Source organism: Lepidochelys olivacea, assembly GCF_965140295.1.
Source record: "Lepidochelys olivacea isolate rLepOli2 genome assembly, chromosome: 24".
Classification (NCBI taxonomy): Eukaryota; Metazoa; Chordata; order Testudines; family Cheloniidae; genus Lepidochelys; species Lepidochelys olivacea.
In genome coordinates this window covers 18,060,022-18,075,346 of record NC_140434.1, presented here as the reverse complement: position 1 = coordinate 18,075,346, position 15,325 = coordinate 18,060,022, and the positions used below count along the sequence as shown (strand labels likewise).

The following is a 15,325-nucleotide window of genomic DNA, read 5'->3' as shown; positions in this document are numbered from 1 at the left end:
GAGGGAGGGGGTTGGAAATGAACCACTGCTGAGAGAATAAAGTTGTGCTGGACCCATCGGAATCGCGTTTGCTTCCCAAGGCGGGATGCTGGGTGAGATGGGCCCATGGGGCCAGCGTGTTACTGCAGTTGTCCACCAGAGGGTGCTGCTCCCTCACTTTCCCAGGCCTGTTCCCGGGGTTTGCTCTCCCACAGGGGGCCCAGACCCCCTCACCTCCCGCCCCAGGAATAGCTGCAGGAGCCTGCACGTGGCCTTGGCCCAGAGAAAGGGCAAGAGGGAAGGAGAATCGGCTTCCCCCCCCACCCCTGAGAGCTGAACTCGCCACTCCCCCCCATTCCTCCCGTCCTGCTAGTTCTTTCCTTTTCCCTTCCTTCCTCTCTGGGGAGGGGTAAACCCCGGCCACAACCCCCACTGCTTAAAAAAGGGAGCCCCCCATCCCTCGGTCTGTTCCCACCCACCCTGACCCCTGCAAACAGGCTCAGCCAGCTGGACACCACCTCGGAGCCAGGCGCAACGCTGGTGCGGCTCCATCCCAGCTGGAGGGGGAAGGTCTTTCTGCCCAGCGAACTCCACAGGGTTGGGATGGAGCCACCCCAGACACCCCCCTTCAATAAGGGGTGCTGCCCCTTTAAGGCTGCAGCCCTGAAAGAAAGGAAGTGTGGGAGATGTAGTCCCCAGGGTCCATGGGTGTTGTAAGCTGGGCAGCAAGGCATGCTGGGAAGCGACCAGGGCTATAAAAGGGGGCTCCCTTTTCGGCTACCAAGAGGAGGGTCCGGGTGAATATGGGGGGTTGGACACCTTAGCTAGCCAGCCGCTGCGAGACACTCCTGGGGCAACTGTGTCCACTACACCACTGCGCATGTGCAGAATTTGGGGGTTCCCCCCCCCAGCTTTTCTGTGTTTCCCTGCAGAATACGAGATGCCGCTGGGGCCACGCGCCCTTCCCTGGCCGTGGTCTCGAGCGGGCGCGCTGGGAGCAGCCGGGAGGGGTGTAAATCACCGCTGGGGCTGGGCGTGCCCGCTGCAGAAAAGCAGGCCCTTCTGCGGTGGCGGGTGCACGGCTGAGTCTGTGTCAGGGGGCGGGGGGGGGGGGGCTGCAGGTGATCCCCCCCCCCGCCACCTCCGTGCAGCCAGGGGCCCGCGCTCCCCACTGGCAGGTAGCCCCGGAGTGTGCCCCTTGTCCACGTCGCCGCGCCTGCCCTGCAGAGGCGTGGGGCTGACGCAAGCAGCTGTGGGGAAACCATGGGGAGCCTTGGCCAGGGGTGCCATGGGGGGGCGGGGGCACCTGCCCCCTGATTTTCAGGCTGCACAGCTTCTCCAGGAGCGGGGTTCTCCAGCTGCGGCTCCCAGTGCTAGGGACTTGGGAGTGGGCCAGGCAAGTAAGGGGTCAGTTGGGGTGTGAGGGGGAAGCAGAGGGACCCCAGTGGAATGGGGGAGGAGAGCTCCCCAGTGGTAGAACGGGGTTTTTTGGAGCCTGGGGGTGGGGGGGGCTGTGGGATGGGAAAGGGGAGTCAATCTCCAGGGGAAGGGAGAGATGAGGGCACAGGGCTGAGGGGGAACGGTCCATGGGACAAGGATCCTGATGAGGGAGGGGAAGCTGAGGAAGCGTGGGGGGGCTAGGAGTAGCTATGTGGGTCTTGGGGTGTGTTTGCCCACTGAGAAGCAGGGAGCCCCCTCACCTCTGCCTGGGAAGAGACTGGGACAGATCCCACTATGCTAATGCGTTCTCTGTGCCATCAGCTCTCTCTGCCTTACCCCCAGCTCCCGTGTTTCCGGGTAACCTGCACCCTGAGCCTGCAGCAAGGATCCACGTGGGCACAGGGGTTTCTGTCTCTCTCTGCTCCTGGGGGGTTGTCTGTCTCGTTACAGACAGACTGGCTGACAGGGATTTTGCAATACATTACCAAAGTAGTTGAAAGTGAGGGGATGATATGGGATTTGGGGGAGGGATAGCTCAGTGGTTTGAGCATTGCCTGCTAAACCCAGGGTTGTGAGTTCAATCCTTCAGGGGGCCCTTTAGGGATAGGGGGCAAAAATTGGGGATTGGTCCTGCATTGAGCAGGGGGTTGGACTAGGAGACCTCCCTTCCAACTCTGATATTCTACAATTCTAAGAAAATGCACAGGGTTTTTAAATGTTGTGCACAGAACTTTTTGTTTTTTTGGTGCAGAATTCCCCCCAGAGCAGGGAGCCTGGCACCATCTCGCCGAGCTGCCCCAGCAGCATTCTCTGCTGTTGCTTCCAGCCCTGGATCTTAAAGCAATTAACACAGGTTAATTAGTGGACCCTGACAAACCTTTCCTTCCCTGGGGAAACTGAGTCAAGCAAACTCAATGCTATTATACAGTGAGGGAAACTGAGGCAGAAAGAGGTGAAATCTGTGCAGGACAGCTGGGGATAGAACCCAGTAGCCCTGGGTCCTAGAGCCCCCTTGCTCTAACCACTAGATTCCTTTCCCCTCCCAGAACTGTGAGAGAACCCAGGAGTCCTGGCTCCCAGCTGGCCCCTGCTCTAACCACTTGACATCACTCTCCTCCCAGAGCCAGGGATAGATCACAGGAGTCCAGGCTCCCAACCCCGCCTGCTCTAACCACTAGACTCCCCTCCCCTCGCCGAACTGAGGAGCAAACCCAGAAGTTCTGGCTCCCAGGACCCCCTGCTTTCAGCCAGGTGACCTGTGAAATCCGGGGTGTGGCCGATTATCCAGTTCCCACCCACCCGCCCCATGTTTATACCAGGCCCACGCCACAGGTGTGTTGGGTTGAGGTTATATGATGCCAGCCAAGGTGGCAGAACCTGGGTGAAGGGTGGGAATCTGGGGGGAACGTGGGCAGGGGCAGAGGAGACACTAAAGGGCAAATCTAATGAACGTCCTAGATGCCTGTGTGCTAATGCACGAAGTATGGGGAGTCAACAGGAAGGGCTAGAGATCCCCGTGAAGAATCCCAATTACGACACACGGTGCATCACAATGACTCGGCAGGTTAACTCCCGTGACTGCAATATCGGTACAGAAGGGCACGGTTTACTCAGGCGGGCAGGGACAGAGGGAGGAGGGGTTGCTGGTATAGCCAAGGTGTTGGCACCTGCTCGGAGGCTGGGATGCGAATAGGAGATGGATTTGTTGAAAGTCTCCGGGTCGGGATAAAAGGGGTAACAACCCGGGGGGGGGGGGGAACGCCATGGGAGGGTCGGCAACAGACCAGCTAGCCAGGAAGAAGAGGTGGGTGAGGCTTTTTTAAACAACTCACAGAATCATGCAAAGCCCAGGCCGTGGTGGCGACGGGGGGTTTCAACCACCCAGAGAACGGCTGGGAAAATAACACAGCCGGGCACAGATCTTGGAATGCATTGGAGACAGCTTTGGGGAAAGCAGCGAGGGGGAGGCGGTTCTGGATTTGGTTCTGACCCACAGGGAGGAACTGGTTGAGAATCTGCAGGTGGACGGCAGCCTGGGTGAAAGGGGTCAGGAAATGACAGAGCTCACGCTGCTAAGGAACGGGAGGAGGGAAAACAGCAGAGATCAGACAATGGACTTGGAGAAGGCCGACTTCAGTGAACTCAGCGAATTGGTGGTGAGATCCCGTGGGAAGCAAGTCTGAGGGCCACAGAGTTCAGGGCAGTTTTTAAAGAGACGTTATTAAGGGCACAAGAGCAAACTACCCTGCTGCGTAGGAAGGATGGCAAAAGACCACTCTGGCTTACCAGGGGATCGTCAATGAGCTGAACCGCAGAAAAGAATCCTGCAAAAAGTGTAAATTAGGTCAGATTGCGAAGGGTGAACATAAACACACGACACATGTCGGGACAAAATGAGAAAGGCCAAGGCACAAAACGAGATTAAACCAGCTAGGGACAGCAAGGGCAACAAGAAAACATTCTGTGAATACGTGAAAAGCAAGAGGAAGACCAAGGATGGGACAGGTCTGTTAATCAGTGAGAATGGAAAGCCAGTAACAGAAAACGAAGCAATGGCTGAAGTGTAAAATGCTTTTTTTGTTTCTGTTTTCATCAGCCGACTACCATAGTGAACGTCAGCGGACATGGGGCAGGATCTGAGGCTACAAGAGGGAAAGAGCGAGTTAAGAATTACTTAGATAAGTTCCATGTCTTCAAGTCGGCAGGGCCTGACGAAATCTGACCTCGGATACGTAAGGAACTGGCTGGCGAGATCTCTGAGCCACTAGCGATCTTGGTGATCTTCCAGAAAACACCATCCTGGCCACTATGGATGTAGAAGCCCTCTACGCCATCATTCCACACAAAGATGGACTACAAGCCGTCGGGAACACTATCCCCGATAATGTCACGGCAAACCTGGTGGCTGAACTTTGTGACTTTGTCCTCACCCATAACTATTTTACATTTGGGGACAATGTATACCTTCAGATCAGCGGCACTGCCATGGGTCCCCACATGGCCCCACAGTATGCCAACATTTTTATGACTGACTTAGAACAACGCTTCCTCAGCTCTCGTCCCCTAAAGCCCCTACTCTACTTGCGCTATATTGATGACATCTTCATCATCTGGACCCATGGAGAAGAAGCCCTTGAGGAATTCCACCATGATTTCAACAATTTCCATCCCACCATCAACCTCAGCCTGGTCCAGTCCACACAAGAGATCCACTTCCTGGACACTACAGTGCTCATAAACAATGGTCACATAAACACCACCCTATACCGGAAACCTACTGACCGCTATTCCTACCTACATGACTCCAGCTTTCACCCTGACCACACCACACGATCCATCGTCTACAGCCAAGCTCTGCGATACAACCGCATTTGCTCCAACCCCTCAGACAGAGACAAACACCTACAAGATCTCTGTCAAGCTTTCTTACAACTACAATACCCACCTGCGGAAGTGAAGAAACAGATTGATAGAGCCAGAAGAGTTCCCAGAAGTTACCTACTACAGGACAGGCCTAACAAAGAAAATAACAGAACGCCACTAGCCGTCACCTTCAGCCCCCAACTAAAACCTCTCCAACGCATCAAGGATCTACAACCTATCCTGAAGGACGACCCATCACTCTCACAGATCTTGGGAGACAGGCCAGTCCTTGCCTACAGACAGCCCCCCAACCTGAAGCAAATACTCACCAGCAACCACACACCACACAACAGAACCACTAACCCAGGAACCTATCCTTGCAACAAAGCCTGTTGCCAACTGTGCCCACATATCTATTCAGGAGACACCATCACAGGGCCTAATAACATCAGCCACACGATCAGAGGCTCGTTCACCTGCACATCTACCAATGTGATCTATGCCATCATGTGCCAGCAATGCCCCTCTGCCATGTACATTGGTCAAACCGGACAGCCTCTACGCAAAAGAATAAATGGACACAAATCAGACGTCAAGAATTATAACATTCAAAAGGCAGTCGGAGAACACTTCAATCTCTCTGGTCACTCGATTACAGACCTAAAAGTTGCAATTATTCAACAAAAAAACTTCAAAAACAGACTCCAATGAGAAACAGCAGAACTGGAATTAATCTGCAAACTGGACACCATTAAATTAGGCTTGAATAGAGACTGGGAATGGATGGGTCATTACACAAACTAAAAACTATTCCCCAGGCTAATTTCCCCCTACTGTTTCTCACACCTTCTTGTCAACTGTTTGAAATGAGCCATACTGATAATCACTACAAAAGTTTTTTTCTCCTGCTGATAATAGCCCCCCTTAATCGATTGGTCTCATTAAGAGTTAGTGTGGCAACCCCCATTGTTTCATGTTCTCTGTGTATATCGATCTTCCTACTGTATTTTCCACTGCATGCATCCGATGAAGTGGGCTTTAGCCCACAAAAGCTTATGCTCCAATAAATTGGTTAGTCTCTAAGGTGCCACAAGGACCCCTCGTTCTTTCTGCTGATACAGACGAACACCCGCCACCACTCTGAACCCTGTAGCGATTCTCTGTGAGAGCTCCTGGAGGACGGGAGAGATCCCAGAAGACTGGAAAAGGGCAAATATTGTACCTAGCTACAAAAAGGGGAATAAGGCCAACCAGGGAATTCCAGACCAGTCGGTTTCACTTCGGGTGCGCAGAAAGATAATGGAGCAAATAATCACACAATCCATTTGTGTGCACCGAGAAGATAATCAGGTGATAAGTAACACTCGGCGTGGATTTGTCAAGAACAAATCGTGTCAAACCAACCTCAGATCCTTCTTCGACAGGGTAACAAGCCTGGTGGATCGGGGGGAAGCGGTAGACGTGGTCTATCTTGACTTGAGTAAGGCTTTTGATACAAGTCTCACATGACCTCCTCATAAACAAACCAGAGAAATCCAACCTAGACCAACCTACTCGAAGGTGGGTGCACACCTGGTTGGAAAACCGCTCCCAGGGAGCAGGCGTGAGCGGTTTGCAGTCAAGCTGGAAGGACCCCTCGAGTGGGGTCCTGGAGGGATCTGTCCTGGGTCCGGTTCTGTTCAGTGATTTGGATAATGACATAGAGAACGCACTTATAAAGTCTGAGGACAACACCAGGGTGGGAGGGGTTGCAAGCTGTCACAGTCTCCCAGGCCTCGGGCTCTCTCAGCTCCGTACAGCCCCTGGGACGAACCCCCCAGTGTGACAGCCCTTCTTGGGGGTCACAATCTCTCATGGGGGTTAATGGGCTCCAGTGCCTCCTGGAAACGCATGTCTGAGCCTCCAGCAGCCTGGCTCTGCCGTGGGCCCCCTCAGGGAGTCCCCTCGCTCTGGGCCCCCGGGACCCCCACCCCCAGAGGGAGCAGCACCCCCCAATCTCTAGCTGCAGGGACTCTCTGCCAGCATAAAACAGGAGGTTTATTGAATGTCTGGACCCAGCCCGGGCAGTTCTCAGGGCCCTCGGGCCTGGCCAGTCTCAGCACCATCCAACTGGCTCTGTCCCCGTCCCCATGGGCTCCGGCTGCTCCCTGTCCCCAGCCCAGCCCCTCCTTCCAGCCGAGCCCCCTAAATCCCCTCCCCCACCAGCCCCTCCTCTGCCCTTTGTCTTCCATGCTAGGTAAACAGGCAGCCTGGGCCCCTCTCTGCGGTCCTTTGTTCGCCCCCGGCTGGACCCGGCTGGCTCCCAATCTCCAGACCGGTGTCTGGGGTCCCGGCTGCTAAGCGAGGTCACACCTGGTCCCTTGCAACCACAAACCCCCTCCCACCCCCTCGTTACACACACAGCACACAGGGAAACTGAGGCACACACAGTGTTCATGCAAAACACTAAGAAAATCCCCCACTTTGTCACACTAGCGCGCTGGAGGACAGGATTAAGATTCAAAATGATCTGGACAAACTGGAGAAATGGTCTGAAGTAAACAGGATGACAGTCAATAAGGACAAATGCAAAGTGCTCCACTTCGGAAGGTTGCACGCACACAGAATGGGAAATGAGCGCCTAGGAAGGAGTCCTGTGGAAAGGGATCTGGGGGTCAGAGTGGATCACAAGCTAAATGTGAGTCAACAGTGCAATGATGTGGCAAAACCAGAGGCCGTCCTTCTGGGATGTCTCATCAGGAGTGTTGTAAGCAAGACACGAGAAGTGATTCTTCAGCTCTGCTCAGCCCTGATGACGTCTCACCTGGAGTCTCGCGTCCAGTTCTGGGCACCACACGCGAGGAAAGATGTGGGCAAATCGGAGCGAGTCCAGGGACGAGCAATAAAAACGATGAACGGTCTGGAACGCATGGCCTACGAGGGCAGATTGAAATTAGTCGGGAGAAGAGAAGATGGGGGCGGGGGGACGACAGGATAACAATCTTTAAGTACCTAAAAAGTTAAGAGGAGGGTGGCAGATTGTTCTTGTGCACTGAGGCCAGGACAAGGAGCAGTGGGCTTACACGGCAGCGAGGCTGGTTTAGGTTGGACATTAGGAAAACGTTCCTACCTGCCAGGGGGGTTAAGCTCTGGGGTAAATTGACCAGGGAGGTGGTGAGATCTCCATCACTGGAGGTTTTGCAGAACAGATGGGACAGACACCGGCCGGGGTGGGCTGGGTAATACCTAGCCCTGCCTCGGTGCAGGGGACTGGACTGGATGGCCGAGCGAGGTCCCTTCCAGGCTGACATGTCTATGAGTGTCTGATTTCTTCCCCCCCAGCCTCCCCTGAGATAGCCAGTCGCCCACCTGGCGCAGGATTGGAGTCGGCACCCCCTCGAGGAGAAGGGCCCTGAGCCCGGGGAAAGGCTCCCAGGAGGGCAGGTGCCCGGAGTGGGTGGCAGGGGTGGCTTGGGGGCCGGGGGGGGGGATTGTTTGTGGCTCTGCGTGGATCCCCCACCCCGCTGTGTGTCTCCCTGAACATCCAACTCCATTGAAATTAACTAGGGTGACCAGGTGTCCCAGTTTGACAGGGACAGTCCTGATTTGGGGGTCTTTTTCTAGGCTCCTATCACCCCCCACCCCATCCTGATTTTTCACCTTGCTGTTTGGTCACCCTAAAATGAACTGGCCCCCCGGGGGTGGGAGCCAACCCACGCCCTGGCTCGGAACGATCAGCCTGCTGCAAGGCAGGGAAACTGAGACACAAAGAGGGGAAAGGACCTGGCAGAACTGGAGAGAGAACCCAGGAATCCTGGCTCCGGCCCACCTCCTCTAACCCACGAGACCCCCTTCCCTTCCCTTCCCTTCCCAGAGCCGGGGAGAGAACTCAGGTGTCCGGGCTCCCCCCTCCCCAACCCATTACCTCTCCCCAGCCACTCTACAAACAGCTCAGCTGCTTCCTGAAAAGCAGAAACCCGCAGGGTTGGAAGCAGGGGAGCCTAGAGATCTGGAGGAGGCCCCTGGCCGGCTGGTGACCAGGGCTTCCATAGCGAGAAGGGGGGACTCCGTTGGGGGGCAGGGGGTCCCTGAGAAGGCAGGTGAGGGAGAATCCTGCCTGCCACGACTGTCACCGCCTGAAAGGGCAGAGTTCAGTGTAACTACACCGCAAGGGCAAAGGCCTGGTTAGACTGGTTGGGAGCCAGGACTCCTGGGTTCTCTAGAGATGAGCGCACACCGTTCAATCCCCTTGTCTGTGGGGTCCCTGGGGCCAGTCCCGGGGCCGTGACGTGATCATTCCCTCCTGGCTGCGCCGTGGTTACCAGGCCTGTGCTGGCTCCGGGGCCGGGGCTGGGGCGGGCGGTGATTTGGGGCCCCTGGGAGCAGGCTGGGGACGTGCCGTGGCAATAACATGGCTGGGGAACCGGAGCCGCTGGGTGTGAAGAGACGGGAACTCCTGCTGGGGGGTGATTCTCTCTGGGAGGGAGAGATTTACCAACCGGCAACTGATGCCATGGTGGAGGGAAAGGAATAGAACCCAGGAGTCCTGGCTCCCAGCCCCACCCCCCAGCTCCAACCGCTTTTAGATCTCCAGCCTGCCCTGTCCTCCCCGCCTCTGCCTCCGCCCCCTTCCTCCCCTCCCGCCCCCACCGTCTGGCATTTAAAGGACTCACCCCCCTCCAGCCTGGCACCAGCACATCACCCAAGGCTCCAGCCACCAGCACGCTCCGGCCATGACCCTGAGACCGCATTGTACCTGCCGTGCCCAGGGCCAGGGGCTGCTCTTCCGGCAGGTGAGCTCCGGGCATGGGGGTTGGGAGCCAGGACTCCTGGGTTCTCTCCCCATCTCTGGGAGGGGAGTGGGGTCGAGTGGTTAGAGCAGAGGGGGCTGGGAGCCAGGACTCCTGGGTTCTCTCCCCGGCTCTGGGAGGGGAGAGGTGGCTGGTGGTGGGAGATGGGAGCCTAGACTCCTGGGTTTTCTCTGTGGGGCTCTGGGAAGGGAGTGGGGTCTAGTGGTTAGACCTGGGGGGGGCTGGGAGCCAGGACTCCTGGGTTCTGTAGAGATAAGTGCATACAGTGCACTGGTGTTGGGTCCCTGGGGGCCAGCCCCGGGGCCGTGCCGTGATCATTCCCTCCTGGCTGCACTGTGGTTACAAGGCCTGTGCGGGCTCCGGGGCGGGGGGGGGGGGGGTGATTTTAGGACCAAGGGCGCAGGCTGGGAACCCAGTAACATGGCTCGGTGCCGAGCAGGGGAGACGAAGCTGGTGGGTGTGAAGAGACGGTAACTCCTGCTGGGCTGTCAGGGGTGATTATATCTGGGAGGGAGAGATTTACCAACCGTCAACTGATGCCCTGCTGGAGGGGGGAGGGAAAGGAATAGAACCCAGGAGTCCTGGCTCCCAGCCCCCTGCTCTAACTACTAGACCCCACTCCCTTGCCGGTGCAAACTGGATCTCCCCTCCACAGCTCTTTGAGCCCGTGAGCTGCACCTACACCTACCTGCTCGCGGATCTGAAGACCAAGGAGGCGGTTCTGATCGACCCGGTTCTGGAGACGGCCAAGCGGGACGTGAAGCTGGTGAAGGAGCTGGGCCTCAATTTACTGTACGCAGGTGAGAACAGCTCCCATGGGATCTGGATGGGGACTGTCCTGTTGTGGAAGGGAATGGGGTCAGGGCCGTTCCCCTTTAAGGGGCGCCGGTTCAGATCCAGCCCCAAGGCAGGGACTGGCTGGCTCAGGGGGTGGAGAATGGGGAAAGGCCCCATGTCCCTCTAGAGGGCATCGGCCCCGATCCGGCCCCAGGGCAGGGACCGGCTGGCGGGGCGGGTGGGGAGCGGGTCAGGTTCCCATCTGTAAATCCCTGGTTCTGCTCCGCACAGCCAACACCCACTGCCATGCAGACCACATCACGGGCACCGGGCTGCTGAAGACGATGCTCCCAGGCTGCCGCAGTGTGATCTCCCAGGACAGCGGGGCCTTGGCCGACATCCTCCTCCGCGAGGGCCACGCCCTGGAATTCGGGGCCTTCGTAAGTCACCTGGGCACTGGGGCTGGGAGCCCGGACTCCTGGGTTCTCTCCTTGGCTCTGGGAGGGCGGGGGGTCTAGTGATTAGAGCGTGTGTGTGTGGAGGGAGGGGGAGTTGGGAGCCAGGACTCCTGGGGTCTCTCCCCAGCTCTGGGAGCAGAGTGGAGTCAGAGTAGCAGTCTGGGAGCCAGGACTCCTGGGTTCTGTACTTGGCTCTTGGAAGGCCTGGGGTTCCAGTGGTGAGAACAGGGGGGGCTGGGAGCCAGGACTCCTGGGTCCCATGAAGAGGTCATGTCGCTGGCTCCCCCTGTCTGCAGGCCCTGGAAGCCCGCTCCACCCCTGGACACACGGACGGCTGCCTGACCTACGTGCTCAGTGACAGGACCATGGCCTTCACCGGGGACGCCCTGCTGATCCGGGGCTGCGGCCGCACCGACTTCCAGCAGGGTGAGCTGCGAGCTGGGGTGATGGGGGGGGGGGGGTTCTTGGAGGGCTGGTGAATGGTTACCGTGGGGACAAGAGGATACATCCCTGGGATATGACGGTGGCTGCCATGGCAACGGGGGACATCTCCAGGTCATGCCCAGCAGTTGCCATAGCGATGAGGACCATGGCTGCTGGTTGCCAAGGGGATGGCAGGGTGTGTCTCTGGGGCTCAGCCAGTGGGTGCTGTGGGGATGGTGGGGGTGCTGTGCCAGGGGGTTCAGAGAGGGGGCGCTCTGGGGGACGGGCAGGGTGCTATGCTGGGGGGGTATGGCAAGAGGGAGCTGGGGTTCCCATGGGCACTGGGGGATGTCAGGGGTGCCATGCCAGGGGGTTGGCTGTGTCCCTCACCCCATGGTAACCAGGCCCCACTTCTCTCTGCCCCCCAGGCTCCCCGGAGACCCTGTACCGCTCCGTGCACGAGAAAATCTTCACGCTCCCCGGAGACTGTCTGATCTACCCCGCCCACGACTACACGGGTGAGTCCGAGCGCGGCGCTAGGGGGCGCTGTGCTGCAGGGGGCGGGGCTCAGTGGGGCAGTCAGGGCTGGCCCCGATGCCCCAGCCCGGCACTAGGGGGCGCTGTGCTCCAGGGAGCCGGGTGGGGGGCCCGCAGGGGTGGGGGCTCCCCCTGCTGGTGCTGTTTCTCACCTGCCCCCTGGCGCCCCCTGCAGGCCAGACGGTGTCCACGGTGGAGGAGGAGAGGACCCTGAACCCCCGACTGACCCAGAGCTGCGAGGCCTTTGTCCAGCTGATGAACAGCTTGAACCTTCCTCAACCCAAACAAATTGGTGAAGCTGGGAGCCAGGACGCCTGGGTTCTCTCCATGGGCTGGGAGGGAGAAGGGTTGGTGGGTTAGAGCAGCGGGGGGCTGGGAGCCAGGACACCTGGGTTCTATTCCCAGTAGTGGGCCGTGGATGGTGTAGAGGAGGCCAGGACCCTGTCCCGTTCTGTCTAACCTGTGTCTCTTTTTCTGTCCTTTGCAGATATCGCTGTCCCGGCAAACCTGAAGTGCGGGATCCAGGATGTGGAGCCTTAGCCCCACCCTCTTTACTCCAAGGCCACACCCCTCACAACAAGCCCCTCCCACCTCCACATAGGCCATGGCCTCTCATTGACCCGTAAGGCCCTTTGGCTTGGGGGTGGCTGTCCCTGAGTCTCACTCCGGTCCCCACCTTTAAGTGAAAGCTGGGAGCTCCCTCCTCTGTGTCCTCGGCGGCATTGTGCATCCATTAATGGGGGTGTTAAGGTTCCCTTCCCCCGCCCCCCGCCAGCCCCCCCATTCTTCTGACACCCCCAGTCTGGCATTAGGGAGTCTGCACCTTCCTCTGCTTTGGCTGTCATGTGGGGGTGTCCCCCTGGCCTCCCCTGGGAAGCAAAGACACCCCTCCTCTTCCCTGAGCCTGCAGTGCTGATAGCAGGGAACCCCCAACACAGGCCAGTGGCCTGCATTGAGGTTCGAGAGAGACCTCAACCCTCCATGCCCTGTGTTTGAATAGTGGGGTGCCCTGGGGGAACCCCACTTGGTTTGGTTAGGTCCCTCCCCCACCCTGCAGCTGAACAGGGCGGAACCCCCCCTCCCAGGGGCTCGGGGTTAGTGCTGTTTGCACTCACTGGACTTTCCCCATCTCTGCCCCCTGGGTCTCTGGCGAGCCCGGCCCTGGACTCCCTGCTCTTTAGGGGGCGAGGGCAAGGGAAGGGGGCCCTGTCTGGGAGCAGGGCTGAACCTCGGCGGGGTTTGGAAACGAGCTGCTGCTGCCAAGAGAATAAAATTCTGTTGGACCCATTTGGACTTGAGTTTGCTTCACAAGGCGGGATGCCGGGGTAGATGGGCCCATGTGACTCAGGCAGGGTGGGATATTGGGCTAGTGGGCTCCTGGGGCTGAGGTTGGGGGGCAGGACCCCAGGCTGGCTGGGCCCATGGGGCCAGCCTGTTACTGCAGTTTCCCACCAGAGGGTGCTGCTCCCTCACTCTTTTCCCGGCCTGTTCTCCGGCTTTGCAGCTGGGGGGTTGTGGGTACTCTCCTCCCCCATGCCCCCTCGACTCCCCCCTAGGAACAGCCGCAGGTGCCTACACATGGCCCTGGCCCAAAGAAGGGTGAGAGGGAAGGAGACTCGGCTTCCTGCCCCCTGCAGAGCCAAACTTGCCCCCCATCCTTCCTTCATCCAATCCTGCTAGTTCTTCCGTCTTCCGTTTTCCCTTCCCTCCTCTCCAGGGAGGGGAGAGCCACAGCCATGGCATTCCCCCTGCCCCGCTTGAAAACGGGACTCTCACCCCTCCGTCTGTTCCCACCCACCCTGACCCCTGCAAACAGGCCGAGCCAGCTGGACACCACCCCAGAGCCAGGCGCAATGCTGGCGGGGCTCTGTCCTAGCTAGGAGCCGGTGGGGGGGGGAGGGAGTAAGGGGAGGGGTCTTTCTACCTGGTGAACTCTATGGGGCTGGGATAGAGCCACCCCCAGACACCCCCTCCAATGAGGGGTGCTGCTCCTTTAAGGCTGCAGCCCTGGAAGAAAGGAATTGTGGGAGATGTAGTCCTCAGGGTTGTAGGCTGGGCAGCGAGGCATGCTGGGAAGGGGGCAGGGCTATAAAAGGGCTCCCTTTGCTGCTGTCTACCAAGAGGAGGGTTTGGGCAGAGGTTGAGGGGATTTTATGGGGCCCCCTTCTTGCTCTGTGGGGTTCCTCAGGCAGCCAGGGGCTGAGAGCTCAGCACTAGCAACCCCAGCGGCTCTGGTTTGGGGTCGGGAGACAGCTGATTGCAGGACTCTCTGCTGGTGCTTCCGGCCCTGAATCTCAAAGCCATTAATGTGGGTTAATTAGTTGAGCCTCATAAACTCTTTTGCCATGGGGAGCGGAGTCAGGATCCTCATTCCTGTTATACAGTGAGGGAAACTGAGGCACAGAGGTGGGAAATCTCTGCTGGAAATTCCCCGCCCATATGCTCTAACCCACTAGATCCCACTCCCCTCCTAGAGCCAGGGAGAGAACCCAGGAGTCCTGGCTCCCAGCCTATGCTGACTGTTCCCACACAAATGCTGGAATCCCACAGGCCAGTGGTGGGTTTGAACAAGCCCCTGGGGCATCCCACATAGACCTGTCAGCTGGGGAAGGGGTAGGGGGAAGACAGAGATCTGGGGCCAATTAACCCTTCAATGGCTGGCTGCCTGCCCTGCCCCCACTGCTCCCCTACACTGACCTTCAGGGGGCAGCTCTTCTTATCAGGGCCTGTGGACTTTGCACCCAGCTCTGGGGTGTGTTGCAGCCATCGGGGAGGGCACGGGAGTCCAGTCCCTCTTCCACAAATTGCCTGAGGCCCCCTGGTGGCTGGCGACAGAGCAGCTGGGGGGTGTATGGAGAGAAGGGATGGCCCTGACCAGGGGGGCGGGTTGGCTGGCTCCGGGGGACATGGGACCCTTCCCCTGTAGGTGCACTGGCTCCCATCTGTTCCCAAGGTGGGAACTGGCTGGGGGCAAGGAGTGGGGGCACGGGGCCCTTCGAATTAGCCCTCTTATATTTTTTAAACTGGTTCTGGTTTTCAACCCGCAGCTGCAGCGCCCTGCCCGGCTCTCGTGGGAACAAAGTTCCCAAGGGAAACTCCCGGCAGGTAAATTTGGGTGTCAGCCGGCAGGACTCAGCCTGTCTCGATCTGCCAGGCCCGGGGGAGACAAACTGGTTTCTCTCACGGATGTCGGACTCCTCCCTGGGAGCCTTGTCACAGAGTCAAGGATGGAACCCAAGCGTCCTGGCTCCCAGCCCCTCTGCTCTAACCACTAGTCCCCACTCCCCTCCCCAAGCTGGGAATAAAGCCCAGGAGTCCTGGCTCTCAGCGCCCCCTGCTCTAAGCCTCTGAAATCCCTGGTGTAGCTGACTGCCCAGCCCCCATGTTTATACAGGCCACTGGGTTGGGGTTGTATAATCCCTGAGGTTGTGTGAAACCAGGCGGGGCAGGGAGAGCCCATGTTCTGTTCCCTGCACCCCAGAGCCAGCCAAACCCCCACCTTGGGGCCCTGTGGGAGCCACAGCCCCCTAGAGGGGAAAGACCCTGTGACCTAGCCCC

At 58.4% G+C, this 15,325-nt stretch overlaps 1 protein-coding gene across 2 annotated transcripts; it reads left to right on the top strand.

Annotated features, from left to right (window-relative positions):
* Positions 1-9,396: 9,396 nt before the first annotated feature.
* On the top strand, positions 9,397-13,040 carry LOC311512090 (persulfide dioxygenase ETHE1, mitochondrial-like). Of its 2 annotated transcripts, XM_084613116.1 has the most exons (7): positions 9,397-9,554; positions 10,228-10,372; positions 10,641-10,789; positions 11,104-11,233; positions 11,659-11,748; positions 11,943-12,059; positions 12,255-13,040. In XM_084613116.1, exons 1-7 carry the CDS (start codon positions 9,495-9,497, stop codon positions 12,305-12,307), a joined length of 744 nt encoding a protein of 247 aa, XP_084469242.1. In that variant the 5' UTR covers positions 9,397-9,494; the 3' UTR covers positions 12,308-13,040. The 2 variants fall into 2 exon arrangements, with proteins under 2 accessions (XP_084469242.1, XP_084469243.1); XM_084613117.1 differs by lacking the exons at positions 10,228-10,372; positions 10,641-10,789 and having other exon boundaries at positions 9,413-9,554.
* The last annotated feature ends 2,285 nt before the right edge of the window (positions 13,041-15,325 follow it).

Excerpts from the sequence above, each read along its gene's own strand:
- LOC311512090 (XM_084613116.1), top strand. The coding sequence starts at position 9,495 with ATGACCCTGAGACCGCATTGTACCTGCCGTGCCCAGGGCCAGGGGCTG. Across the intron at positions 10,790-11,103 it reads CCCTGGAATTCGGGGCCTTC|GCCCTGGAAGCCCGCTCCAC; the intron begins GTAAGTCACCTG and ends CCCTGTCTGCAG. Across the intron at positions 11,749-11,942 it reads CCCCGCCCACGACTACACGG|GCCAGACGGTGTCCACGGTG; the intron begins GTGAGTCCGAGC and ends CGCCCCCTGCAG.